The 27698-nt window shown below is 45.3% G+C and overlaps 2 protein-coding genes across 2 annotated transcripts in view; one reads left to right on the plus strand and one right to left on the minus strand.

Annotated features, from left to right (window-relative positions):
- LOC135212186 (kelch domain-containing protein 3-like) overlaps nucleotides 1-27042 on the minus strand; it is a 109982-nt gene extending 82940 nt beyond the window's left edge. The window contains exon 1 of the mRNA XM_064245632.1: nucleotides 26923-27042. Coding sequence (XP_064101702.1) covers nucleotides 26923-27042 — 120 coding nt within the window. The remainder of the gene's footprint in view (nucleotides 1-26922) is intronic.
- The window catches only part of LOC135211968 (actin nucleation-promoting factor WASL-like), a 77297-nt gene that overhangs the window by 6787 nt on the left and 42812 nt on the right, over nucleotides 1-27698 (plus strand). Inside the window, exon 2 of the mRNA XM_064245223.1 lies at nucleotides 26871-26999. The gene's annotated coding sequence lies outside the window, so the exon portion shown is untranslated. The remainder of the gene's footprint in view (nucleotides 1-26870; nucleotides 27000-27698) is intronic.

Consider the following 27698-nt stretch of genomic DNA (forward strand, 5'->3'; position numbering starts at 1 on the left):
TGCCGAAAACCATAGAGGAACGAATACGGAAAAGTGCAGAGGAACGACTACGTTTTTTTTTTTTTTTTTGCTTTTTTGTTTTTGCTAGCACTTTTCATTGATTTCAGTCTTTATTAGTATTTTGAATTTCTTTAATAATCGTATGCCAGAAATAAATGTAAACCTTTAATGTTTGCATGCTTTAATGTTTGCATGCTAAGAATGGCAAAATCATCGTTGCCACATTAGTGGAGGCTTCACACATACGCCGTTTCATTATTATAAACTGTTTCCATGAATTCTAGTTGTCATAGTAATGCAATAATGATAAAATTGCTTTAATATTTATGTATATAGTATACTTCCAATACATAGCCTAATTTCACCAATTTCAACGTTTTGTGTGTAGTCTTATACCCAGTTTGGAGGGTCAACACATACCGAATGGCAACAAAGAGAGAGAGAGAGAGAGAGAGAGAGAGAGAGAGAGAGAGAAAAGGAAGGGGCGGAGGAACAAAGAAGAAAAGGGATGGCGGTGGAGGGGGGGGGTGGGGAGAGGGTAGGTGGAGCTTTATACACGCGTTCGTATCCATTCTGCATAATGGAGGTTTTTGTCTCTTGGTACAAGGACAAGTGTCGTTATTCTTACGATTAGTGATTCACGATACCCTTATAAATTACGGCACTGGGTGTAATGCACTATAGCAAAATCTCGTTCTGTTACGAGTGTTCGTTACAGAAATAGGTATTGCCCAAAACGTGCTTGCACTGTCTCTGAAACCATAGTAGACATGCTGCTTAGTTGTCAATCAAAGTAAGTTTTTATAAACCAAGTATTTTTTACAAGCTAGCTATTGAATAAATTTGTATTTTTCTCAGTCAAAACATATGCCCCTGTATGGTAACTTTCCTCTTTTAACGACTTTCTGGTCATTGCAAATTCGGCCCCATAATTTCTTATGGTGCGAAAACAGACAGAGGCCCATGGACCGAAAACGATTGCGTCACACTACGCGATAATCCAGCAGTAAAACATCTTCATATATCCAAAAAAGTAAATAATAATAAAGATATATATGCGCATTACGATTATAACAATTACATGTATAGCTGATAACAATCTGCATGAATAACTGGTAAACTGTTCTGCAATGACAGTTGAGGTATAGCAATTATTTACAATAAGGTACGAAAGTCAAGATGTCGTGACGTCATAATACAGAACTTAAAAGAACGTTCTAATTCAGAAAAATAATTACTTAAATTGAGTCAGAGTCGAGTTACTTTTCAATAACGAATATTTTCAAATTAATCATCATAAAATATGTAAAATATTGATGTTTTACTACTAATTTAAAAATTAGCTAAAGAGCACGCTTCTCGTCATCTTCTACCAAAACAGCTGTTTACTCCTGGCTTGTTGTTGGTGAGAAATCGTGTTTCGATGTTGTGATAAAAGTGCTCCAGCGTCTGTGGGTACAAGTGGTGGTGCGGATTTATCACAGGAAATGGAAAGTTTTGTTGACACAAGCGACTCTGTAAACATCGAGATGGCGTCAATCTTCGAAACATTTTTAGTTGTAAGTAAAAATTTCTAAAGCGTTTTGGTGAGATTTCCACTGCCGTGGGCGCAATTTTCAGTACCCTCTGTTTAAATCTTAAAAATTTGCCTTAATTTCTAACTTTGGAGAAAATACTTACTTCGAAAGGAGAGTAGAGGTCCGGTCCTTAGCTCCGTTTCTCACCAACAAGAAGTCGCGACTGATGCCCATCTCGGGTGTCAGGACGCGTTATAATGTACTTTTTCGGAGGGTGGCTAGGTGTTGATTGTAGGTGGCCTGCTTGGCCTGCTGTGAATTCTACCCTATTTGTATTATATATACGTACATATTACAGCAATTTTATCATTACTGCATTACTATGACAACTAGAATTCATCGAAAACAGTTTGTAAATGCATCGGCGTATGTGTGACGCTCCACTGGATTGGCAACGATGAGTCATGTTTCCTCACGTCGTCTGCTCGTAAGTATACATCCGAAACATTTGTAATTTTTGGGGGTTCAATTTGGTTGCAAAAACAAAAAAGGGATAATAGACTGAATTAAATAAACATTTTGAAGTAAAGTTAAACTAAATATTGAGTAAAGTAAACAATTAAGGGAATAAAGCTTTGCATCTCATAATCAGTGTTGTCGTCTGCTGCGCCGTAACTGTGTTTGCGGAGTGAGTGCTTAGGAACCAGGAACCACAGCGTGGTTCAAGTGCACTGTGGAGTGAATTAAGACCAAAATGTGTATAATTACAATCAAAATAAGCACTGTGGAGTTTCAGTTGTGATGGCAGTAAGGATAAAAACCACCGATTACAAGGTAAGAATGAATTCAGTTCCAACCATAACCCCGGGAATAACAAGTTTCATACTTTCACTAATATAGGCAACAAAATGTTGTTTTATTGTGCGATTACAACTGCAATCTTGAGTAAGATCAATAAATGTTACATAGGGTAGAACATCACGACAGGCCAACCCTCATCACGGTAGACGGGGTCTTATCACTCGATATTTAATTGGTGAAACATGAATACAATTGCAACTCTAAGCATACCATTTAAAAGACTGAAGTTTCGTCAACATATTGTGATATATGAAAGCCCCATACGAACTAAAATAAGCATGTGAGCTCTTCGTAAAATATGTTTTCAAGGCAGTTTTGAAATCCAATATGGCGGCTACGTTTTGCATGGACGGTTCTCATCAGTGACGGCCACCATCTTTCCCCAGCCTTCCCAGCACTCATTTGAACAGTGTTAGCGTATGTATGTAACGTTATTGATCTTACTCAAGATTGCAGTTGTAATCAGCACAATAAAACAACATTTTGTTGCCTATATTAGTGAAAGTATGAAACTTGTTATTCCCGGGGTTATGGTTGGAACTGAATTCATTCTTACCTTGTAATCGGCGGTTCCCTAAACTGTTTACTTTACTCGTTATTTAGTTTAAATTTACTTTGTTATTTAAAAATTTTGATTTAATTCATGTATATTATCCCTTTTTTGCAACCAAATTACCCCGAAAAATTACAGATATTTCTAAAGTAGATAAAATCAAATGTTTTCTAACGTTTTCGTACATCTGGCTGCCGAAAACCATAGAGGAACGAATACGGAAAAGTGCAGAGGAACGACTACGTTTTTTTTTTTTTTGCTTTTTGTTTTGCTAGCACTTTTCATTGATTTCAGTCTTTATTAGTATTTGAATTTCTTTAATAATCGTATGCCAGAAATAAATGTAACCTTAATGTTTGCATGCTTTAATGTTTGCATGCTAAGAATGGCAAAATCATCGTTGCCACATTAGTGGAGGCTTCACACATACGCGTTCCATTATTATAAACTGTTCCATGAATTCTAGTTGTCATAGTAATGCAATAATGATAAAATTGCTTTAATATTTATGATATATACTTCCAATACATAGCCTAATTTCACCAATTTCAACGTTTTGTGTGTATGTATTATACCCAGTTTGGAGGGTCAACACATACCGAATGGCAACAGAGAGAGAGAGAGAGAGAGAGAGAGAAAGGAAGGCGGAGGAACAAAGAAGAAAAGGGATGGAGGTGGAGGGGGGGGGGGGTTGTGAGAGGGGTAGGTGGAGCTTTATACACGTTGTTTCGTATCCATTTCTGCATAATGGATGTTTTTGTCTCTTGGTACAAGGACAAGTGTCGTTATCTTTACGATTAGTGATTCACGATACCCTTATAAATTACGGCACTGGGTTGTAATGCACTATAGCAAAATCTCGTTCTGTTACGAGTGTTCGTTACAGAAATAGGTATTGCCCAAAAACGTGCTTGCACTGTCTCTGAAACCCATAGTAGACATGCTGCTTAGTGTCAATCAAGTTTTTATAACCAAGTATTTTGTTCATGAAACTTACCTGACAGATATATATATAGCTGTATTCTCCGAAGTCCGACAGAATTTCAAAATTCGCGGCACACGCAGTGGGCGGCCAGGTGGTGGTACCCATTCCCGCCGCTGGGAGGCGGATATCAGGAACTATTCCCATTTTCTATTCATATTTTTTCTGTCGCCGGTCGGTAAACAACTGTTTACAGACCTCCGCCTAGGATTTTGAAACTTCATTAGCCGCTTAAGTATCCTAATTATTCTTACGATTATTGACTTGGATTTGTGGCTAGGCATTACGCTATCGTAAATTTTCATTGCATTTGATGTCTGAGGCTAGTTAGCCTAGTTTCAGATTTTGTTGTCTGCATGGGGGATGGTGAAGCTACCGGAACTTTCGGAGACACTCGCTTAGTGATATGGCGTTTACATGTTTTCTTGCATAAGTTCAATAATAGTGTAATGTGTGACTGATTACGGAAGAAGTAGGATTCATGTACGCATTTTAGAGACGTGTTAGAATCAGGAGTTTTCCTCCACAGTAAACAGAAGTTAGAAATAATGAACCTTCTAACCTCCTGTAGATTTTATTTTGCCTAACCCTGTGGTATGGCTTACGGGCCTAGAAGAAGAAGTAATCTTAGACTAAAGTGCTCGCTCTCCAATCAGTGTTGTGAAGTGTAGTGCCCCTTGTGTTGTGGAGGGGGCGTCAGATCGGCCCCATAATGCCTCTAGGCCTGGACCTCTGTCGGACTCCCAGGACTCAGGGAGAGGGCATGTCGAAAGCCGCAAGAGGGTTACGGGGGCTCCCCACCGATCTGGCGTCCCTCGGCAGAACCTGTTGACGCTTCCCAGGCTGCTAAAGATCGTGCACGCGCACGAATCTTGAAGGATTGCTTCTCGTCCTCCGAGGCGTCCTCCCCGCGCAAGGGTTGGAGCTCTCGGAAGGACTCGCGCCCTCTAAGAAGCTTTAGAGAAGAGGACGTTCAGTCCTCTCTCTCGTTAGGATGGGAACGTCAGATCGGCCCCATAACGCCTCTAGGCCTAGACCTCTGTCGGACTCCCAGAAACCAGGGAGAGGGCATGTCAAAAGCCGAAGGAGGGTTACGGGTTTTTCATGCTGATCTTGGCTCCTTTCGGCAGGTCTGTTGTTGCTTCCCAAGGCTGCCGAAGATCGAGCACGTGCACGAAGCTTCAAGGGTTGTTCTCGGCTCCGAGGCATCCCTCCCCACACAGGGGGTGGGGCTGGGGTCGGAAGGACTCGCGCCCCTAAAGAAGCTTTAGAGAAGAGGACGCTTCACGCCTCTCTCTCGTCACGACGAGGATGAGGAGTAAAGAGACCACATTTACCCTTTTAGAAGAATGCACTGGCTCTTTTTCTAAGGGACATTTAAGGAGGCTCATTCATCTGCCAGAGAGTGATTGAGCCTCCTGCGAGTGAAACGCTCATGTATATATCATTTATACATTATTAAGGAGGCTCATTCATCTTTCCAGAAGAGTGATTTGAGCCTCCTGCGAGTGACCCGCTCATGTATACATCATTTATACATATTAAGGAGGCTCATTCATCGTGCCAGAAGAGTGATTTGAGCCCCCTGAGAGTGAACGCTCATGTATACATCATTTATACATTATTAAAGAGGCTCATTCATCTTGCCACGAAGAGTGATTTGAGCCTCCTGCGAGTGAACGCTCATGTATATGAACGCTCATGTATATATCACTTGTACATTATTAAGGAGGTTCATTCATCTTGCCAGAAGAGTGATTTGAGCCTCCTGCGAGGTGAAACGCTCATGAAGTTAGAGCTGTTTCAACCTCGCTAGCATTCCAAAAGAATTGGTAATCAAGGACATTCTTGATTCCACCTTTTGGAGGAGCAACTCAGTATTCGTCTCCTCCTCATGGCGCTCCGTATACGTTTATGTAACGTTCGCTTTACTTCGAAAAGCAAGCTGATAAGTTTGACGGCCGGCAAGCTGCTTTGCACAGTCAAACAACTTATGTCTCTGGTCGGCATAAGAAGGGCAATTTAGACGTGAGGAAGCTTTTGGAGGTGCTCGACGTCTATAAGTAGAGACATTCTCCAGGACGCTTCGGCAAGCACCTTGCGGAAGACGAAAAGCCATACGTCTTCCTTTAGTGTTCACACTCTTCAGGAGCAGTGTGCGGCTCTCCATGGAGACTCGCATGAGGACGTCCCTTAAAATATTCAACGTCATACGCAAAAACGCGGTTCGTCATAACATTGAGATGTTGGCAAGGTCGCTCGCCAGGACGCCTCTTGGCGGGCCTTGCATGCATCAAGGCGCTCAACGAGTTCCTCTCTGAAACGTCGTTCAGAAGACTTGGTGTTCTCTGCTCAGACACGCTCGTAGCTAAGCAGGACGTTTTTTGAGGACGCTAAGCAGGACGCTTTTGAGGACGCTCGGCAGGACGCTTTTGAGGACGCTCAGCAGGACGCTTTCCAGGACGCTTTTGAGGACGCTTTTGTGCACATTCGCCAGGACGCTTCGGTGGAAGCTCGGCAGGACGCTTTGCGAGAGAAAAGACTTGTAGAGGCGTTTTATTTGCTGTTCAGGACGTTTCTTAGGACGCTTGACGCTTTATAAACGCTCGTCAAGAGGAGGTTTTTTCAGGACTCTCCACAGGACATTCCTTTACAAAAATTTTTAAAAAGGATTCGGAGTTAGCGGAGAGACATACCCGAATTTTTTCTTCGATCCCTCTTTCCTCTTCATCGATTTCTCTGAGAATCGGGAAGTTATATACTCGGATTCCTGGGTGACTTTTCGGTCATGTTAAAGGGTTTTCCCCTATTAGCAAAGTGCTAATAGTTTTGTCTAGTAAGGACGTTTTCCCCATTGTCAAGATACTAAACGTTTTGTCATTTAAGTGGGGGACCCCCTCATAAATGGGGTAGTTCTCATTGACATAGATTTTAACGTTTTTATCGTTTAAGCGGATAAACTCATTAACAAATTTCGAAGAGCTCTCATTCATTTCAGAGGCTCATCCGGGGAGTAAGAAAAAGACTTGTAGACTAGATCCAGGAAGTCTTATGTCCAATATCATAAGAACATTGAACGGTCCTTTTCGATCCTCGGTTCTCTCTTGATGATCTCTATTCGAATATTACTCCCTTTTCTTGGCAAAGAGTCAAGGAGTTCTTTTAAAAAGTCATTCCTCTCTCTTCCTCGTCGAGGAAAGATGTAGTAGAGAATTCGATGTTCAAATTACTACAATACTTACGTAGTTTATCTTTGCGTCATTTTGCTAACGCATGGGTCAAGTCATATACGCATATAGTATTTACTCTGCGGATAGAAAGCCGAAAGAACTGTTGTTTCTAATGTATTTATTTGACACTCCCTTCAACCTCCAAGAGTTTTCGGAGTAAGAATAACTATTCAGGTATTGTTACGACAACACCAACTCAGATTCTGTATTTAGCGAATTTTGTTTCGTTTAAATATGCCTGCTTGAGAGTTTCCTTTTGCTCGATAATTTCATACCTATCCCTTCGTAAAAGGAGTAGCTGGCAACTCAGGCAGATAGTGCGAGACGACGAACAAGGCTGCTGTTACTGTGATGTGATCTACGCAGTACCGGCTAGCTCGGTGTATGCGCGTTTGGTTGTCGTCTCTGCCCTACAAATCATGGGTTTAGCCTCGGGTTGAGGAAATTTCTAGTAATCTGAATGAACATGCCTTCCGTTTACTTAGAAAATTTCAACAAGATATCTCTTATACTTGTTCGGTGCGGGGTTTACCGCACGGTAACAGAACTCTGTACGAATCTACCGCGGCATAGCACTATAATAATGCTCTCCTGCTTATGCAAAGTGCAGCCTTATTTAGGGAAGGAAGCAGGCTGAGTGAGGGAATGGATGAGTTTGCTGGGGACCATTTCCTCGCTGGAGAAGCTTGTTTTCCCTGAATAAACAAATTCAGAACCTCTACAATTTTCCTCACGAAGAAATTGGAATAACATCAAAGATCTTGTAATAATTCTAATTTTCTCTCAACGGCTTGAGGATCACCTCGGGTGATAGCGAGAGGGTGCCAGACATCCGAACAGAGGAACAGATGTTCTGGCACATTGTCTGAAAGAATTGGAAGCCAAATTGGTCGGCTCTCCAGTTCCTCGAAGGGTGAGTTTGGATCGAGTGGCCCAAATCATCTCAGATAATTTCTCAGCGCTTTCATAGCTTCAAGAACAGAGAATTGGTTATGGGCTTGGGCACGGAACGTAACGGTCCTCAAGAGGTTCGTTAAACTAGTGCACGTCCGTGCGGGTCTTCTCGATCGAAGGCAACAACTACTGACGTCTGAGTAATCCTTCATTAGAAGTATTTCGAAAGTGAGGAGAGACTGAGGGCGTTCCTTTCGTTAAGTTTTCGTTAATTTTGAAGACGAAGGAGCTTTCCTCTTTAAGTTGTTCCCTTATTCATGATCCTAGAGGATTAGCTTTAGTCGCCACATGTTGGCCTCTAAGATGGTTGGATTCACAGAGGTCAGGTAATTCAGAGAATTGTCCAAAGACCCTTCCGAGAGAAATCGGTGTAATCTAACTTCGTCACTTAGTGAATATCCAATATCTCTACTCTGAGTCTGAAGGCATTCAGACTATCGAGAAGCGATAAAGATCTTCAAGATTAATGGCAGTCTCTTGGCCAAGGCAAAGCAGTGCTTGCCTATTTTCTGTGTTTCAATCGGAGCGGGCCGTTTCTGGATAGTGAAGGAAATGACTGTTCCTCAACCAACTCGACCTCTGTGAATTTCTTTATAGGTTCTATCTTTCCGTATGAAGTACGAGATAAGATAGAAGTCCTAACTATTGTAGAATATGCAAATATGTTGTTGACGGCCTCTAGGCTCAGAGATTCGGTTCTGTAAATCAAACAACAAAGCTTCACGATCTTTGAGGTCTGGGGAGATCTTGAAATTCTCTGGATCGCAGGTACCGGCATGGAACTTAGACGTAGTCTGAGTTTCTGATGCCAAAAGCATTTCGAACCTATCCTTTCTGCGAACTTTAATACACGTGACCAGAAAGGCTAACATTCTAACCGCTCTAGCCACGGCAAAGAGGGTTAGTGAGCTTTTAGCTATCATCAGAGGTTTTAGCTTTAAAGGACATAATGCGGTCTGTCCTCTAAGCCTTCCGGTCTTGATAAGAACGAAGACCTGTCTAACCTTGACCCGAAGGTTTGGAGACCAAGGGTATGGCACAAATTATGGGCAAAGGCATTAGAGAGTCCTGTGCCCTGTCGGGTCTCTCAAGTTTTATCTTAATAAAACTATAGTAAGTCGAGGTCAACGGACAATCTGCGGTGTTCCGTAAAAGACCAGACTGGTTCATGTCCAAGAACACCCTGGCATAGTCAAGGAGTTCTTTAAGAAGTCTCATTATTGTTTGCATAAAGATTTGAGATTTTTTCTTAATATGAATGCTCAAGAGGTGAGGGCGCGGCCTCGGAAAGCATTTCACAGAGCATGACACTCAGTAACATCCTGAGTGCCACGCTTTTAGCGAAGCAACTCTGTGGTTCGCTTCACACTCCCGACGGGATGTGAAGACGACATTGAGATCTGTAAGTCGCTAGGACCATACATATCGTAGATATATTATTGGGGGCAGCAAGCAACACGAATCCTATCCTATAGAAAGGGATAGGTGTGCTTTGAACTTTGAAGGGTTGGCGCTTGAGGCGCGTTCCACTTTTCTTTAGCTAGAAGTTATGGAACTAACTTTAATAGGTTAGGTCAGGTGGTGGTTTTAGCTTCGTTGCCCTCAGAAGTATGGTCATATGGTCTAGTCACATTGTGGTCACGCCCCCGTTGACAGATCATCTAGAGCGCACCAGCATTACAGGTCTCTACCTCGCTGGCAACTCTAGTAACGCAGAAGCCAAGACTTTAGTGACAGTAATCACGAAGTCGGCTATGCTAAACAGGTGAGGAACCAAGATGTATATCATCAACTTAATTTAGTTCCCAAAAATCCTATTCTGTGTCTTCCCACCATCCGAAGGTGGGATTCAGCTATATATATATCGTCAGGTAAGTTTCATGAACAAAATGTTATTGTTATAATACAATTAAGTTTGTTCATACTTACCTGGCAGATATATATAATTAAAGTGCCCACCCACCTCCCCTCAGGAGGAGACAGTGGCACTGATAAAATATGAATAGAAAATGGGAATAGTTCCTGATATCCGCCTCCCAGCGGCGGGAATGGGTACCACCACCTGGCCGCCACTGCGTGTGGCCTGCCGCGAATTTTGAAATTCTGTCGGACTTCGGAGAATACAGCTATATATATATCTGCCAGGTAAGTATGAACAAACTTAATTGTATTATAAACAATAACATTTTTTACAAGCTAGCTATTGAATAAATTTGTATTTTTATCAGTCAAAACATGCCCCTCAATGCTAACTTTCCTCTTTTAACGACTTTCTGGTCATTGCAAATTCGGCCCCATAATTTCTTATGGTGCGAAAACAGACAGAGGCCCATGGACCGAAAACGATTGCGTCACACTACGGCGATAATCCAGCAGTAAAACATCTTCATATATCCAAAAAGTAAATAATAAAGATATATATGCGCATTACGATTATAACAATTACTGGTTAGAGGTCGGGTTTACATGTCTATGGGTACAAGTGGTGTGCGGATTTAGCACAGGAAATGCTAAGTTTGTTGACACAAGCGACTCCACAAAATATCAAGATGGCGTCAATCTTCTAAACTTTTTAATTGTAAGTAAAAATTTCGAAATCGTTATGGGGGGGGTAGTGTGCACTGCGTTGGCCCACCACTTTCATTACCCTGTTTAAATATTAAAATATGGCCTTAATTTCTAACTTCAGAGAAAATACTTTGAAAGGAGAGTAGGGGTCTTGAGCTCCCCATGCTATCACCACCAACAACTCATGACTGATGGACCCATCTATGGTGCAGGACGTGTTAAAGTATTTTATTTTTTTTTTGGAGGGTGGCCAAACCAAATACGCGGTAGTCAGTGAGTTGCCAGTCCAGTCGGTTTGGTACCCCTACTTTCCATTTACTGTGCTAAATCCGCACACCACTTGTACACATAGACGCGGGACACTTTCTTCACAATAATCTTAAATGATGACAACGATCGCCCCACTGAGTCCTAGGACACTCACAATTTTTCGGGAGGAAGAAGAGTGCGCTAGATATTGAATTAAATAGTTAAACATCAGTGTAAGGTTATGAATTACATAAATTTATTATATATTCATGATAATCAATTTGAAAATATTTATTGTTGAAAAAGTAAGTAGATTCCTGACACAAATGTCAATGGCTTTGTTGTAAACAGTATTACGATGTTGTGTTCGCGCTTTCCTATTTTTTTTTTATCAGTGTTGCCAATTGGGTATGTTTACCCACCAAATTGGGTATAAGACTTGCACAAAATAGTGGAAATAAATGAAGTTAGCGTATCTATTTGTAGCATAATTACATAAACATTAGAGCAATTTTATCATTATTGAATTATCATGACAACTAGAGTTTATGGAAACAGTATGTAAAATGTATTGGCGTATGTGTGAAGCTCCACTATACTATTGGCCACAATGATGAAATTTTGCCATTCGTAGCATGCAAAACATAAAGGTTTCATTAATTTCAGGCAAGGTAAAAATTATTAAAAATAAAAACAAAAATGTCAAGAATTGTAATATAGACTATAATCAATGAAAAGTGTCATTCAAAAATGCAAAAAATTTTCATAAACAAATTCACTAATCTGTCGTCAGCATGCCGGTGCTTTTGGCAGCCAGATGTACGTACAGGGTGTTCATAAAGTCCCAATACCATTACAAGTGTTTATTGCTTAGAAATCATATAAAACAGAGTAATTGCAGTTATATGGTTTCTGAGCATGGCTTCGCTGTCAACAAACTCAACGTATTTCAAGTGCAAAAATTTGGAGTGAGTTAAGGACAAAATGTGTAAAATTACTATCAAATAAGCACTGTGGAGTTTCAGTTGTGATGTCAGTAAGGACAAAAACCACTGATTACTAGATAAAAATGCATTTTTTAGTTCAAACCATGACCCAGGGAATAAGAACGTCTCGGTTTTACTTTCACTTATACGTTATATGCAACAAAATGTTGTTTTATTGTGCTGATTACAACTGTAATCTTGAGGGCCTAATATAAATAAACGTTACATATATACGCTAATATTTTTTTCCAATATGAACGCTGGGAAGGATGTGGTCTCTCCGATGCTGGAGACGAAAGGGACCTTATGCGAGTAGACACCATATTTGGATTTAAAAACTCCCTTGAAAACTATTTTATGAAGACCTCACTATCTTATTTTAGTTCATATGGCGCTTTCAAAAAATAAAAAATCCCATTGTGTTGACAAAAACAAACTTTATCTTTTGAAATGGTATGCCTAACAGATGTAGGCGGTCCCCCGGGTTACCCCGACGGGGGGGTTCCGTTTTCTTGAGACGTGACGTAAGCAAAAGTTGTCGTAAGCCGGAACATAGTAAAAAATTATAAGAAAACCTTACTTTTAATGCTTTTGGGTGCATTGGAAAACTATGTATACTGCATTCTTATGGCATTTTTCATAAAAAATACCTTCAAATATTGATTATTTTGCATTTTTGGTGTCATATTTCATCTGCCAGGTGAGCGTTTTAGGCGTCGTAACCCTGGAACATTCTTCGTAACCCTGGAACATGCATCGTAACCCTGGAAATAATGTCTGATGAATATAATTGACAAGTGTCGTAACCTCGGAACGTCGTAAGCCAAGACCTTCGTAACCCGGGGACCGCCTGTAATTGTATTCGTGTTTCATCAATTAAATATCGTGTGAAAAGGGTGATCTGAGTGAGTAAGATGGACTCAAGGAGGTGGTTATTTTCCCTACTACCTAGTATATTTGATTGGTGGAACAACGATTAAAATCTTTTGTAGATCTAGATGATAACTCTAGGTATTGCTTTGGAAATTACAGTTTCCTATTGTATATACGGGCGGCTTTATGGACTACCGTTTTTTTGGGGGGTCGAGCAAATTAAACCCCCATTGACCAGTACTAAACATGGCAAAATGTGTTTTGACACCCCAATCCCTATTGTCTTTCATATTTGCCTAGAATCTACCAAATCTTTAAGCATCCCATTCAAACGATGGAAATTTCATCAACAAAATGAGATATATGAAACCACCAATCATCGTTGGTGGCGAGACGCTTTGCCTGCCATGCGAGTTTCGTACCCTCCTCGAGGAAGCGTTCTCTCTACTGCTGCTCCGCCAGGTCCTCCTTCCTAGGTCGCGCTGGGGCCTGCTGCTTCGGTAGTCGCCCACAGCCCGCTTCCTGGATGGGGGAACCCTCTGCCGTCCTGAGGAAGTTGGCGAAGAAGAAGAGGAAGGTGTCATCGTCTTTGTCTTTGTTGACGTCTTCTGCCGCCTCTTCCCCTTCGACTTCCAAGGCCCCCAACCGAGGAAGAAGAAGGTAGCTCTCTCACCCCCCCCCCCCCCCCAACAAGTCTCGCACAGGGACTTCTAAGGGCCTGTCTCATTCCGGTGAGACAGGTAGGTCTTCTGCTGGTCCTCCCGTTCCTCCGGGAATGGGGACCCATCTCCTTCCTCAGAAGAAGAAGACAAGGACCTTGGAGGTTACTAGCCACTGCTGGTACCACCGCTCCTGGCTCCCGAGATTCCGCCTCTGGACCGGGAACTGTCATCTACGGGTGACCGTGCTGCCAAGGTCCAGACGGCTGGTGGGTACGCTCACCGTCAGGACCCAGGCACGGGAGCGGAAGGATGGTAAGAGTCGTTCAGGTGACTCACCAGATTGGCGGTCGCTCGCGCAGCGATCATGCAGTATCCAGGGTGACGGTAACGTTCCCACAGACCGTTCACGTGGCGAGGTCCCCCCCAGTCTACAGGAACAGCTTTGGCTGCTTCTGGGACTGTGGCGCATTGTGAGGACGATGCTTGCTCTCACCGCATTAGTGGATGCTACCAGTCACTCGACCATCGCTCCCATCGGGACCGGACAGCTCACACAGCAGGTAGCAGCTCCCCTGACGCACGAGACCGTCCTTGTCCCAACGCTTCTCCGCAAGGAGACCGCTGGTCCAGACCAACAGCTCGATCCACCACCGCAGGTTGGCGATTGCCTACAGTTTCTCCCAGCCTACTGGTTCTGCTGGTAGGCAGGTAGGAGCCGTCAGGTCCTACCCTCACCTGTCCCTCAATATCCTCGGGCTACACTGGGAGGAACGAGGCGAACAGGAGTTGACGTGATCAATACGCTTCATACTGTCTGGCCCCGAGAGCCTACGAGCCTGGTTCGGTCTTGGGATCGAACAGATCATACGCTCAAGTGGTTGGAGGAGATCGTTGGGGCTGGCGAGGACGATTTCACTTTTCTAGACTCGTGGAGTGACCATCACTGCTGTTCACATGACGGTCCCGCTGGACCGCGCACGCAGAGACCGGTGTGGGCTCCTCCTTCGGTCCTCTTGAGAGGTTTCGGCCTTGACAAGGACTGGGACGCGTCGGAGGACAGTATCACCTCTCTCCTGTTAGGTGCACGCTCAGCCCCACCCAGATGACAGTCACGGTGGCGGCAGATGTTTCGCCTACAGTACGAGTTTCGTAACCCTCCTCGGGAAAATGTTTTCTCCAGACGGTAACATTTTCTTAGACTCTCAGAGTGGCCATCACCGCAGGTTGATAGCTGCCCGTTACTCGCTTCTCCGGCTGCTAGTTCTGCTGGCAAGGCGAGCGAGAGCGTCCAGTCCTCCTCCCCCATTCCCTCTCTTCCTATGGCTGCTGGGAGGGGCGACATGAATGGGAGGGATCATGCAGAGCGCTCTCCGTAGGATTCAGCATTGGGGACTGCGTTCCTGGAGGGACCTTCGGGTCCTACTGGACATAAGTCCACATCGTTGAGGAAGGATCTTGCCCATTCCTCCTTGATTTCTATGGGAATCGGGGAGGACCACCACCTGATGATCGTCTGACGAAATTTGGGGGGTTTCGCCGAGCACTTAAAATTCTTCGGAATTTCTAGCACTCTCAGGGTGTTTTTGTCTTCTATGATCTGCAAACACTTGGATAAGACCACGGTCCAGAGTGGGCGAGACCAGAATTCCTGATAATTATTACTACGATAATCGGGAATCTCGTTGAATGCTCAAATTCCTTGGAATTTCTGGCTTCTCAGGAGTGTTTTGGTTTTCCTGTAATTTCCTAACACACTGTCGAGACAGACATTCCCGGTAGTTGTTGTTACGAACTCGGGAGTCTTACTCAGCCATTAATTCCTGGAATTTCTTGTGTTCGAAGGAAGTACTGCTGCTGAAGGAAGAATATCTTGGGAGGGGCTTGGCCTGGATGGACCTGACGGTCCGTCGCCTCGGTTCGTGGTCACCCCCCGGGATAGAGAAGAAGGGCCAATAACAGCCAATCCTCCTCTCTTTTTTCCCTTTACTTCTTGGTTATACCAGAATGAAACATGGAAAAAAGAGGAATTCGGTGGAGTTTACTCCTCGGAATTCAAACCCGAGAGACTGTTTTTGGTTTAATCCTAGGATCTTACCGAACATACGTCAATCCGTTCAGTATGGATAGCACCGAGAGTTTGAATGCCTCTCCAGTGCTACTGTTTTGGGAACATCCAGTTCGGCTTGAACTATACTCTATTTTTTTCCATCTGTCCACCCGCCAGTGGTGTTTGGGTATGGTAACACTGCGTCCCGGGCTTTAGATAGTTACGCTATGTGTAAGTTTTAGGCAAATAAAAGGATATCTGGGTGTACATTTGCAACTGAAAAGTGTTTGTTCCGATACGTAATACAAACCCTCGGTCCTTTAACAATAGGAAGGTAACTCAGCGGCAGCTGGGACGGTCGTAAGCTTCGAACAAGGGGAGAACGGTAGTTAACTGCTTGTTCCGATCGTCGCGCGCGCCCGAGAGGTGAAGAATCACTTTTGCTTTCGGCCGCGGGTGTGAAGGACGTGTTCGTCATCGCTCTCTGCCCGCTTCATCGTCGTATGCTTTGTTTATATTGTGTTTTCTACTAATGGTTTGTTTGACTTGAAAATGAAACTGTAAGTACACTATTTCATTTTCATTACTTAATTATGAATCAACATGGAGCTATCGCCGTAGATGCGGCGATTTCCGCTCTTTTCAATGAAATTGACTTGAATTATGTCTCGGTGCGAGGGGGCTGGGCGCACTCGACGCCGAGTCATGTATTTGGGCGCCAAAGTGTGTATTGAAAGATGTAATACTCTTTTTCATTATATTTTGCCCGGTGCGTTCGTTGACGAGAGCGTGATGCGCTCGGCACGAGCCTTTTATTTGTATGAATAGAATGCAATGAAAGTGGATTCGCAATGCAGTATTCTTTTCATTTTCATTTATTAATTGCATCAAATTTAATTTTGGATCAATTTCCGCTCTTACCCGGGAATTAATCCTTACGATTTATGTGAAAGTGAAAATCGCAAGTGCAGTATTCTGTTCATTTTCATATATATTTTATGATAGCATCATATTATTATGGATCAAGTTTCCGCTCTTACCCGGGAATTGATCTTCCCCCTGTTTAAGTTTACTATGAAGTGAATCGCAAGTGCAGTATTCTTTGTGTTTCATTTTGCATATTACTTTTCACGGCTGTGCGGGGGTAGGGGAAGCGAAGGTCTGCCAGGAAGTCGTCGGAAAGCTCTCCCGCGACTCCCTTGGTATCCGATTCTTGTCGTTCTTCTTTCCTGCCCCCCGCTCAGCTTCGTTGTATTTTGTATTTGGGGTGTTCTTCCGCGTTCGGGGTGGGGCATGTCTCCCCCCCGTGCGTGAGGGAACCCCTCTTACTAATCTGTCTGCTACATCCGTGGGAGGGACGTCCTTGGACAGGTATGGGCCACTGCGGCTGCAGGGCGTGCCTAGCATCCACGATCTGCTGCAGCGTCTAGGCGAGGTCTGGGGCGGTGACCTTGGAGCGGTCTCCACTACAACCTTCACGGCCGCTTATGCTGCTTCCCCCCGCTGGTCTACACTCCCCATGCTGTGTCGGTGACGCCGTCTGCCGCTACTAGGGCCGGTCGCCGCCGTACCGAGGAGGGGTATGCCGCCGCCAAGCCTGTGTTTTTCTTCGTGTTGCCTGCCCCAGACTGCCGGGCTGGGGCCCCGCAGCTCGCTGCCCAGGGCCCAGCTCCCCCTGACCCGCCGCCCAGTAACCAGGTTCCGCTTTGGCTGCGATGATTCCTTTACGAGGCGATGGCTGGGCTTGCCATACCTGTCGCTGATGTGGTTCCCGCTACTGGCTTGGCTGTCCCTTCTGTGTTTACCGCTGCCGCTGTTCCTGCCGCTCCTGAGCTGGTTGCTGTTCCTGTCGCTCCTGGTTCCTGCGCCTGTCCATGCTGGTCCTGCCCATGGTGTGTCTTCCCCAGTCCCAGGTCCTTCCGGACAGGTGCAGTTGGGCCGTGTTGCTTCGGCAATAGGCCCGACTCCGGCCTGGATGAGGACCTGACGACTGTCCTGCGTGAGCTGACGAAGAAGAGGAAGGTGTCATCTTCGTCTTCGTCTGTTGCTGCCTCTTCCCCTTCAACTTCTAAGGCCCATAAGCCGAAGAAGAAGAAAGGCCTGCCTCCCCTCCCTAAGAAGTCTCCTTCGGGAACTTCTAAGGGCCCTGGGGGGTCCTTCTGCTGGTCCTCCTGCTCCTTCGGGAGCGGGGCCCGTCTCCCCTTCCGTAAGGAAGAGATAGACGGGGACCAGAGGAGTATCGGTTAGCACTGGTACTTCCTCGCCTGGTGCTAGCGGCGATGCCGCTACGCCAGGGTTCCGGCTCGGTCTCTCGTTCGCGGGAGATCCCGAGTGTACGCTCTCCCTCGGGAGACCGTGCAGCACCAAAGTTTCGGCGCCAGAGTTTGCTCGGCGCCAAGACCGCGGCACGGAGCAGAAGGCTGGCGAGAACCGCTCAGGTGACTCTCGCCAGGCCAGCGGCCGCTCTTGCAGCGACCAGCTGGTAACCGGGGTTTTCCCCCTAAGAAGACTCCTTCGGGAACTTCGAAGGGCTCGTCTCACTCCGGTGTGATGGGGGGGTTCTTCTGCTGGTCCTCCTGTTCCTTCGGGAACGGGGCCCGTCTCCTCTTCTGAGAAGAAGAAGAAGACGGGGACCAAGGGTGTGCTGGCTACCGCTGGTACACCCTCGCCTGGTCTTGGCAACCAGGTACCGGCTCGGTTTCTCGTCCGCGAGAAGTTCCGAGTGTACGGTATCCCTTCGGGTGACCGTTGCAGCCAAAGTTAAAGACGCCTGAGTTCGCTCAGCGTCATGACCGAGGCACGGAGCAGAAGACTGTCGAGAGCCGCTCAGGTGACTCTCGCCAGGCCAGCGGCCGCTCTCGTAGCGACCAGACCGGTAACCTCGGGTTTTTTTTTTGGACGTGACGGTCTCCCTGACCGACCACGGGTTGAGGCTGGGAAGAGGTCCCCAGGTCCCCCTCGACCGACGGTACCAGACCTCGGCTGGTACCAGCGGTTTTGAACGTGCCGCGAGGACGCTCACCGGTCTCACCGCGAAAGTGAGCTCTGCAGGTCACCTGACCGCCGCTCCCACAGGGACCGGGCGGATACGGTAACCAGCAGCAGCTCGTCTGACGCACGGGACCGGGGTCGACGTGCTCAGTCGAGCCGCTCGCCACAGGTGGTAGGCGGCACGGCCAGGCCTGCAGGCAGAACGATCCCCCCCACCGCTGGGGGTTGGGTGATCGGCTGCAGCCCCCCACGTACGCTGGTCCTGCCAGCGAGCCGGGGGGGGAGCGTCAGGTCTGTCTCTCCACTACCTTCAACTTCCTCGGGGCACGCCGGGAAGAGTGAGGTAGCTAGGAGTGATCGTGAGAGGTTCGCCGCTCACGATCCCGTTCACGACGCCGCACGTGCCACGTATGGTCTTAGGACCAGCCAGGACGTACACGAAAGTGATTGGAGGCGACCGTCCAGGGGGGGGGTGGGGAGGGGGTAGCGTCAGTTCTGTCTCTCCAATACCTTCAACTTCCTCGGCATACGCCGGGAAGAAGAGCGAGGTATATAGGAGTGATCGTGAGAGATGCGCCGCTCACGATCCCGTCACGACGCCGCACGTGCCAGGTATGGTCTTAGGACCAGCCAGGACGTACGTGCAAGTGATTGGAGGCAACCGTCAGGGATCTGTTGCTGGTCCTTCTTCTGAAGGAGGAGGGTCTTGGGAGCTGCTCTTGTTGGAGGGACTGGACGGTCCTACTCCTCAAGACGCTGTAACTTCCGAGATTCAGAGTAACTTGCCCAGGTTATTGCACTGATTTCGTCAGCACAACGACCTGGGGGAAGGATCGCCGCTCCCACCAGCAGAGCCCATGTCTCCTGCTCGAGTCGTTTTTTGGGGCCCGAGAGGGAACCCAAACCGACGGTGGGTTTGCCGCGATCGGAGCTTGCCGATTCTGTCTTGAAGCAGTCTCTCTCGTCTCCGGACAAGAAGGCTCTCTCAGTTCTGGCCGGTCGATCAAGCTACTTCCACCTCCTCTACTGCGACAGCGGCGTTTCTACGTGTCTCGGACACCGTATTTAAAATACTCCTTCGGTCCTCTGAGAGGTTTCGACCTCGACGAGGACTGGAATGAGTCGGAGGACGGTATCGGCTCTCTCCTGTCAGGTGTCGATCAGCAGCCCCCCCAGACGACGTTCTTTTACAGTGGCGGCAGACCCTTACCTACAGTGAGAGTTCGTAACCCTCCTCGGGAAAACGTTTTCTCCTGACGATACGTTTTCCCAGACTCTGAGAGGCCATCGCCGCAAGGCAATGGCTGCTCCTACTCTTCTCCAACTGCTAGTTCCACTGGGAAGGCGAGCGAGTATCCAATTCCTCCCCCGCCCCCATTCCCTCTCCTTACGGCTACGAAGGAAAGGGGAGGGATTCTACAGAGATTTCTCTGTAGGATCCCACGTTGGGGACTGCGCTACCGGGGGGACCTTCGGGTCTTACCTGACGTAAGCCCGGTCGTTGAGGAGGGATCCTGCCCCATTCTCGATTTCTACGGGAATCGAGAGGACCACCAGCCGATGTTGTTTGACGAATTCGGTGGGGGCTTCGCAGACTGCTTAGAAATTCTAACGGAATTTCTAGCGCATTCAGAGTGTTCGAGTTTTTTTACGATCTCCAAACACTTAGGCGAGACCACGGTCCAAAGTGAGCGAGACGAGAATCCCCAATATGTACACGATAATCGGGAACCTCGCCTATGCTCCGAATTCCTGGAATTTCTAGCATTATTAGGAAGAAGACTGCTGCTGAAAGAAGACTATCTCACAGTAGGCGATCAACCTGGAATAGAGAAGAACGGACGGGAATATCCAGTTTGGCTTGGAACTATCGTCTTAGTATTCTGTTCACCATTGAAGCTTTCCTTCGAGGAAGACTTCTCACTCTCTTTCATAGAGATCGAAGGTGGTCGATCTCCAATCCTTATTTTGTTTTCTTGAAGGAAAGAATTTAGGATGGAGATCGTTGTTCAGAATCCTACAAATATACTACGTATATTAACCTCGCGACATGATTCTGCTAAGCAGTTGAATTGTCCGAGGGTAGGCGCATATCTAGTTACTCTACGGATTGCGACTTAGAACGAGTATTCTAATTGAACTACAACTCGGGGTTGCCTGCAACCTCCCAGGAGTTTTCCAGTTTCAATTTTATATACTTATGGTGTTGTCACAACAACACCATTTAAGCTTTTATATTTACCGAATTCGTTTCGCATAAATATAATGCTCGAGCATATCTTTTTATGCTCGGTGGTTCTAGCGAACGCATTCCTTCGTGGAAAGGATTACTTGGCAACTCAGGATGACGAGTCAGCGACAGCTACTGTGTATCGAATTGCCCGAGGCATTTCAGTACCAGCTGCCGCTTCGAGATGCACGGTTGGCTATGTCTTTATCACCTGCTTTGATGAGAATACCAACCCTATCTCTGCCCACAATCACGGATCTTAAGTCTCTGATTAACGGGGATTCTCAACATACATGAATGACCATCTACGCTGTGACGCTAGTATTCATCGTCTTCGGTATTGCGAGAATTTTAAACAGAGATAATCTAATTCGACTCTCATTTTCTTTCGTTTAACCGACCGCACGGTAACAGAATTCTGTAATAGTCTCTTGCTGCATCGTATCTCGATAATGCGAATGATTTTTGCGGAATCTGAGTTTGTCCTCAAAAATACTTGTATTCGGAGGTGTGCAATTGTTCATTGTTCACCCCGGATTAGCAGATGTATTGAAAGACATCGCCTACTCCCACCACCTGCCAGCTCTACTTCCAAACGTTCAGCCCATGAGAAGCAGTTTCTTCAGGCGGCTCTCCCCTGTGTTCATTACTGAAGAACGCCCCGCGTTTCATTGCACACCGGACAACAATGAAATGGCGGTTAGCGTTTTCAGTCATTTATGTAAGCACAGGTTTAGAATCTTGATTCCTTCTCTCGATTCAGCTGGAAGACGTAGGTTGCATTCATTGCCTACCTTCGTCTTCAACGTCACATAGTGTTGTTTCTCCTTAGCTGAGATTCAACGTCTATGAGATTTTCTTGCCATCAGGGACCTCGTCTTTTGAAGGCAATTGACTTTCGTCTTTTGAGCTTATGCATTAAGAGAATCATCACCGCGCCGTCCGGCATCGGTGACTAACAAATATATTATTTGTTTGGTCTCTCAGCATAACTCTTTAAAGGGCGAAGGTCACGTGACTTACCCGGGATGCTTGGACAACTTGCCGATTCCGAAACAGTCAGTCGGCAGCTGTCAGAGCGCCCGAGTCAGTTACGAACTATGCTGTGGACTTAGTTCGGTTGTTCCAGAGCAATCATTACTTAGTCTTAATAGCTTGTCAGTATGAGTACTGTACATAACCAAAGTCGAGAAGAGGGATAGGTCATACGACTATTCCCTTCTTTTCGTCTTAGGTAACTGCATGACTTCTCTTGAGAAGTCAAGCACAAAGGGATGGGGATTTGTGACGCTCGATTTCGTACCGATCTTCGTAGCGAAGACTCAGAACCCTTCGGTAACTGACGATTGGTTCGAGTCCTTCACAATACCCTCCCTAATGGACTTCGCCTCTGATACGAAGGCTATGCTGCTTTGTCCTGTGAAGGCGCGACGGAGCTGTCTGAAGAAACTCGACACCCAGGATGAGTGTGGACGCCTCTTCATCATTCTTCTCGCGTTCCGCAAGAACTCTCCGTGGCGCAGGTAGTGAAGGCAGGGGCCTGGGTCCAACCGGACCGCATGCACCTCCTTCTACCTTCGGGATATTGCCCACAGTTCCTTGGATCTTTTTCCTTGGGAACCGTGGTGGTTGCTCAACACGTTGTGTTGTAGTTAACCCAGACGTGTAGTTAACCCAGACCCTCGCAGGCTGAACAGCATCGAGTCCTGGTGTGACCGTAGAATGGATGAGTGAATGAGAGTGTGACTGGCTCCTCTTCCCATCTTTTTCTTCCCTCTACCTCTGGGTAGTAGGGACCCGGTCGTCACCCTGCTGGGTAAGGACGAGATGCAGGGTGAGCTACTCAATAGAGCACCATCCTATCCCTTTCAGTAGGGATAGGAGTAAATATCCACCACTTCCTCCAACAAGGGGGAGGAAGTGGATGCCAACTTGAGACAAACCCATCATTTTATGATTGTCTCTTGCAAAAACAGGAACAAGTTCTTGCTTGCTGGTACGAAGAGATACGCTTGCCTCTTTCTTAGTACTTGGCCCAGAGGTCTGACCATTGATCCTGCGGTGCACACCCCAATCAATCGGACAGAGGTTTGGATCCCTCCCTTGCTCTTACGACCAGGGAGGCACTCCAGGGTTGGACGAACACCAGTCTGTTCACCAAAAAGACTCAGATCCTTCCTCCCACCAAGAAGTGAGTCTTCCTATTGTTAAAGGACCGAGGGTTTGTATTACGTATCGGAACAAATGACAATTGTCGAAAATTGCATTTTTCCTAACTATACAAACTGAGGTCCTTTACATATAGTCCCACCACCTCATGCCACCCCTCACTCTGCCAACTTTTTGCATGGGCCTAAAGCAAAAGTGATTCTTCACCCGCCGCGCGCAGCACGATCGGACAAGCAGTTAACTACCGTTCTCTCCCCTTGTTCGAAGCTTACGACCGTCCCAGCTGCCGCTAGTTACCTTCCTATTGTTAAAGGACCTCAGGTTTTGTATAGTTAGGAAAAATGCAATTTTCGACAAATTGTCATTTTAATAATTTACTGTATGCGAATTACACTGTTAATATTCAAAATAGGATATTGTTATTATGGTTGAATGTAAGCTGAATGTGACTATCTAAAGCCCGGGACGCAGTGTTACCATACGCAAACACCACAGACGGATGGACAGATGGAAAAAAACAGAGTATAGTCGTCTTCGGTATCCTGTTATCACCGTAGAAGTCTTCCTTCGGGAAAACTTCACCTTGCTCTCTTCATTAGAGAATGTGGAGGTCTGCTTCAGTCCTTATTCTTGTTCCTTGAATGGAAGAGAATTTAGGCGGAGGTCGATGTACAGGAAACCTACAAATATACATACTACGACGAGTATCTTCTCTTAATTGACCTACAACTCGGGACTGCCTTGCAGGCCTCCCGAGAGTTACCGGTTTCGATTTTGAGATGCTAGTGGAATTGTTTTTACAAGAAAAACACTACAGCATTTGCATTCACCAAATAGGAAGTTTTCTTCCATTTTTGGTTTAAATTGCAAATGCTCGAGCGTATTTTTCTTGCGCTCGATGGTTCTAGCCAAGCGCATTCTTTCATGGAATGGAATACCTGGCAACTCAGGGTGACAAGTTAGCGAGAGCTAGCGGTGTACGGCGCTGCCAGCCTGCCTGCCTCAGCCAGTACGGCTGGCTCTCTGAGATAGTTCGGTCAGGTATTGTCTCTCCTCCTCTGCGATGATTGACTACAGATTCGAATCTCTGCCCGGCAATCACAGACTTAGGTCTCTGGTTGGCTGGAATTCTCGCATACGTGTATGACCATCTCTCTTGCATTGCCTTTTGCCGTTGCAAGAATTTTTAGACAGAGGTATCTCACTAGACTTATCATCTTCCTGTTTACATCTTGTAATTCGTGAGGTGTGCAATTATTCTTTGTTCACACCCGAATTGTAGGTGAATAAGGAAGAATTGTAGGTGAATAAAGGAAGACTGCGCCTGTTTTCCCCCCCCCCCCCCCCCCCCCCCCACCCCACCCTGCCAGCTGTGCTTCCAAAGTAAATAGGGAATGTCCTCCCTGATCCAGCCCATGTGAAGTGGTTTTTCAGGCAGTACAATCGCTGTTTTCATTACTGAAAGACTTTCCGTTTTCATTGCAAACTCCGACTTCTCACCGAACAGCAATGAAATAGTGGTTTAGCGTTTTCAGTCCTCTGTAAAACAACATGGATTAAAGCGGTCTTCACTGGTTGGTGTCATCGACGGGGCTTTTTCTACGTTCAGAAATCTTGAGAGCCGCATCCACCTTAGTCTTTCACAATCATATAGTATTGTTTCTCCTTAGTTGAACTTCTGTCTTGCCATCAGGGACTTCGTTCTCTAGAAGACAATTGACTATTGTCTGATGGGCGTATGCCTTGAGAGAAACATCATCTCGTCTTCCAACATCGGTGGCGAACAAGTTAGACGATTTGTATGGTTGTTTTTGGCATAACCCTTCAAAAGGCGAGTGTCATGTGACTACGTCTCGGATGCATGACAGCTCACACTGAGCGCAGTCAGTCGACAGCTGTTGAAGAGTCCGAGAGGGTCATGAGCTACGCTGTGGACTTTGTATTGGTTGATCCAGATCAGTCATTATTTTGTCCTATTGGCGTGTTTGCTGTACCCATAAGGATCAACACCCCACCATGGAGGCGTCAGTGTCTTTATACGTTGCGGACTGCCATTGCAGAAGTGTCCAATGACACGTCTTTCTCCGAATACTAAGAGACCGTGAGAGACTTCTCTGCAGTTGGATAGTCCTGTGGATGAGCACTTGTCATCACTCCAAAGAATATGTTGGACAGGAAGATAGATAAGGTCTCATTGTGACCATATTTATCTTTTCCTTCGGGCCTGCCCACAGGTCCTTGGACCGGTGGTGGTTGCTTGCAGGTTGGGTTTGCTACCAAGCTCCTTCAAGAGGACACGTTGCATCTCACCTATGGTGTGCAGTTCTAGAGGTAAGGATACGAGAGTGACTGGCCACTCCACTTCCCCACCTCGTCCTGCCACTCCTTTTCCTTTGGGTTGAGGATAGGAATCTAATTTTACACTGGCTGGTCTGGTGATTGATGCGGTAAGCTTACACTTAGAGCACCCTTTTTATGTTTCTTATCAGAATCACAGAAGCAATCCTGCTCCTTCCTCTAGCAAGGGGAGGTAGGAGACTGGCAATAATGCAAAGCCTTCCCAGAACTTTGCATTAATGCCTCCAACTCTAAATATCCTTCACAGCCCATTTTCGGATGAGTTACGATTCCTCACTCATTTCGAAAAGACCCAGAAGTCTGACTTTTGATCATGCAGCTCCTATACTACGATCAAGTTGTCAGAGACAGGGCACTCCTCCTCACTCTTATGACCAGGAGGAGTAGCCTAGGTGTGTAGAACTCCAGTCAGTCAAGAGGCTCACTTATATTCCTCCCACCAATCAGTGAGTCTTCCTTATGTTAAAGGACTGAGTGTTTGTATATCCGAACTATACAAACCTGAGGTCCTTTACATATATTGCCCACCTCATGCCACCCCCCTCAATCTGAACCTGGGCCGAAGGCAACAAAGTGGGAGTTTTTATATCCGCCGGCAGGCTGGCCTACCCCGCTGGCAACAATTATGGTAGTTACTGCCTAACCCACCTTGTTTCAAGAATTTAACGGCCGTAATTCCAGCTCCAACCGAAAATATTCCTCATGTAACGGACCTCAGGTTTGTATAGTTAGGAAAAATACAATTTACTTCAAAAATTTTGATTTTTGATAGTTATTAGATGCATATAGGAGGAATATTTCAATGGACAGACACTTTAATTTTTTTTTGTTTTGTTTCCATAACAATAAGTAATTTGTAAGTGGTTACAATTATATAGATTGAGTTTTATGGAAAAATATTTAATAAAAAAAAAATAAAAAAAAAAAACCGGTAAAGAGCATAAAAAAACTACTTTATTGTAAATATTCACTAATTATTAATAAACTTATGCATTTTATTACTTTTTTTATGACAGTCATAAAGAGGGTACTTTAGGCTTCAATTTGGTAAAAAAGAAAGAAAGACTTTGAAACACGTTTTCTGGCATTTCTTGATTTGTGGTGAATGGACGTTTCCCTTTTCCCCTAGACGGCATATTTTTCGGTCTCAATTCATAAAGCTAATTCAGAGCGAGGTTTGTATAATTACCTAGTCTTGCATTATTCAAGGCCTTTGATTTGCTAACTAGGCTAGAAATTAGATGAGAGAATATCTTTGTTGAATTTGAAAAATCTTATGTAAAACAGTTGATGGCCTGCAATGGTGGTTATCATAGGTCAGATGTTAGAAACCCATGCACTTGCAGTACAAATACAATGTTTGCAAATGTGTTTTGAGATAAAAAACAAAACTTTGATTCTATGGTGTTTCGCACGCACAGCAATAGTTACCTTTGTAGGGGCCCTCTGCAAACTAAATTGCAGTTTTACCAAAATTTAAGTGGGAAAGGATGGAATTTGAAAGGTATTAACATTTTTATGGAAGCCATTCTTAGGGTCCCTGGACCCTCCCTTTATGAATGATTTAGCATAGTATAAAGGAGCTTTTCCTTAAATTTTTCCAGGTTTGGAAATAAAAAAGAAATTTATTTCTCATTTAGGAACAAATGAGTAGTTTACAAGAACAAGCCCAGCAGTATGCTGCATACTCACAGCAACAGGACCAACAGCAGCAACTGGCAACAGCAACTGGTTCTGCAGCAAATCCTTGGATGTGGGGCCAACCTGGGGTAAGTCAGATGTGTTGTTAATTCTATATTCTTTCTCGTCCATTATACTTTTCGTATTTTTTTTTTTTTTAATGTTATTGAGATGTATTGCTACTGTCTTGTTGATATAGGTAAAGTATTTAGTGTTGTGCCACTTTAATTAGTATTTTATACTTGTTTCATTCTGTTTACTTGTATTAGTCCCTTATTGACAAATGGGTACTAAAGTTTTCCCATCATTTACATATGTCCACCATTGCCTACTGTTCTTACCTGTCATGTACCTCCCTTTAGATCTTTCATGGATTTCAGTCAAACTTGATATAAATATAAACCATCATGTGGCAGTTGTAAAGGAAGGAAGATGTGTGTCAATGTTTGTGTACACTGCCACCATAGCTCTTATGTTATAGGAATATCAGTGAAACCTGGTACAAAAGTATATAAAGGGAGTTTATTGGTTTCTTTGTTCATTGGTGTATCCATCAGTCTGAACTTTTAAGTAAGCTTGCTCTGTACTATATTGAAGGGAGATCCTGTGTCTACCCATTGTGTTCTGTTACAGTTCCCTGTTTCATACAATCAACTTACCTGTCAGATATATACATAGCTAAGTACCTCCGTCGTCCCCCGACAGAAATTCAGATTTTCACGCCACTCGCTACAGGTAGGTCAGGTGATCTACCTGCCTGCCCTGGGGGCGGCAGGGACTTTAGGGAA

This window comes from Macrobrachium nipponense, chromosome 40 (genome assembly GCF_015104395.2).
Source record: "Macrobrachium nipponense isolate FS-2020 chromosome 40, ASM1510439v2, whole genome shotgun sequence".
In the NCBI taxonomy this organism is placed as follows: domain Eukaryota; kingdom Metazoa; phylum Arthropoda; class Malacostraca; order Decapoda; family Palaemonidae; genus Macrobrachium; species Macrobrachium nipponense.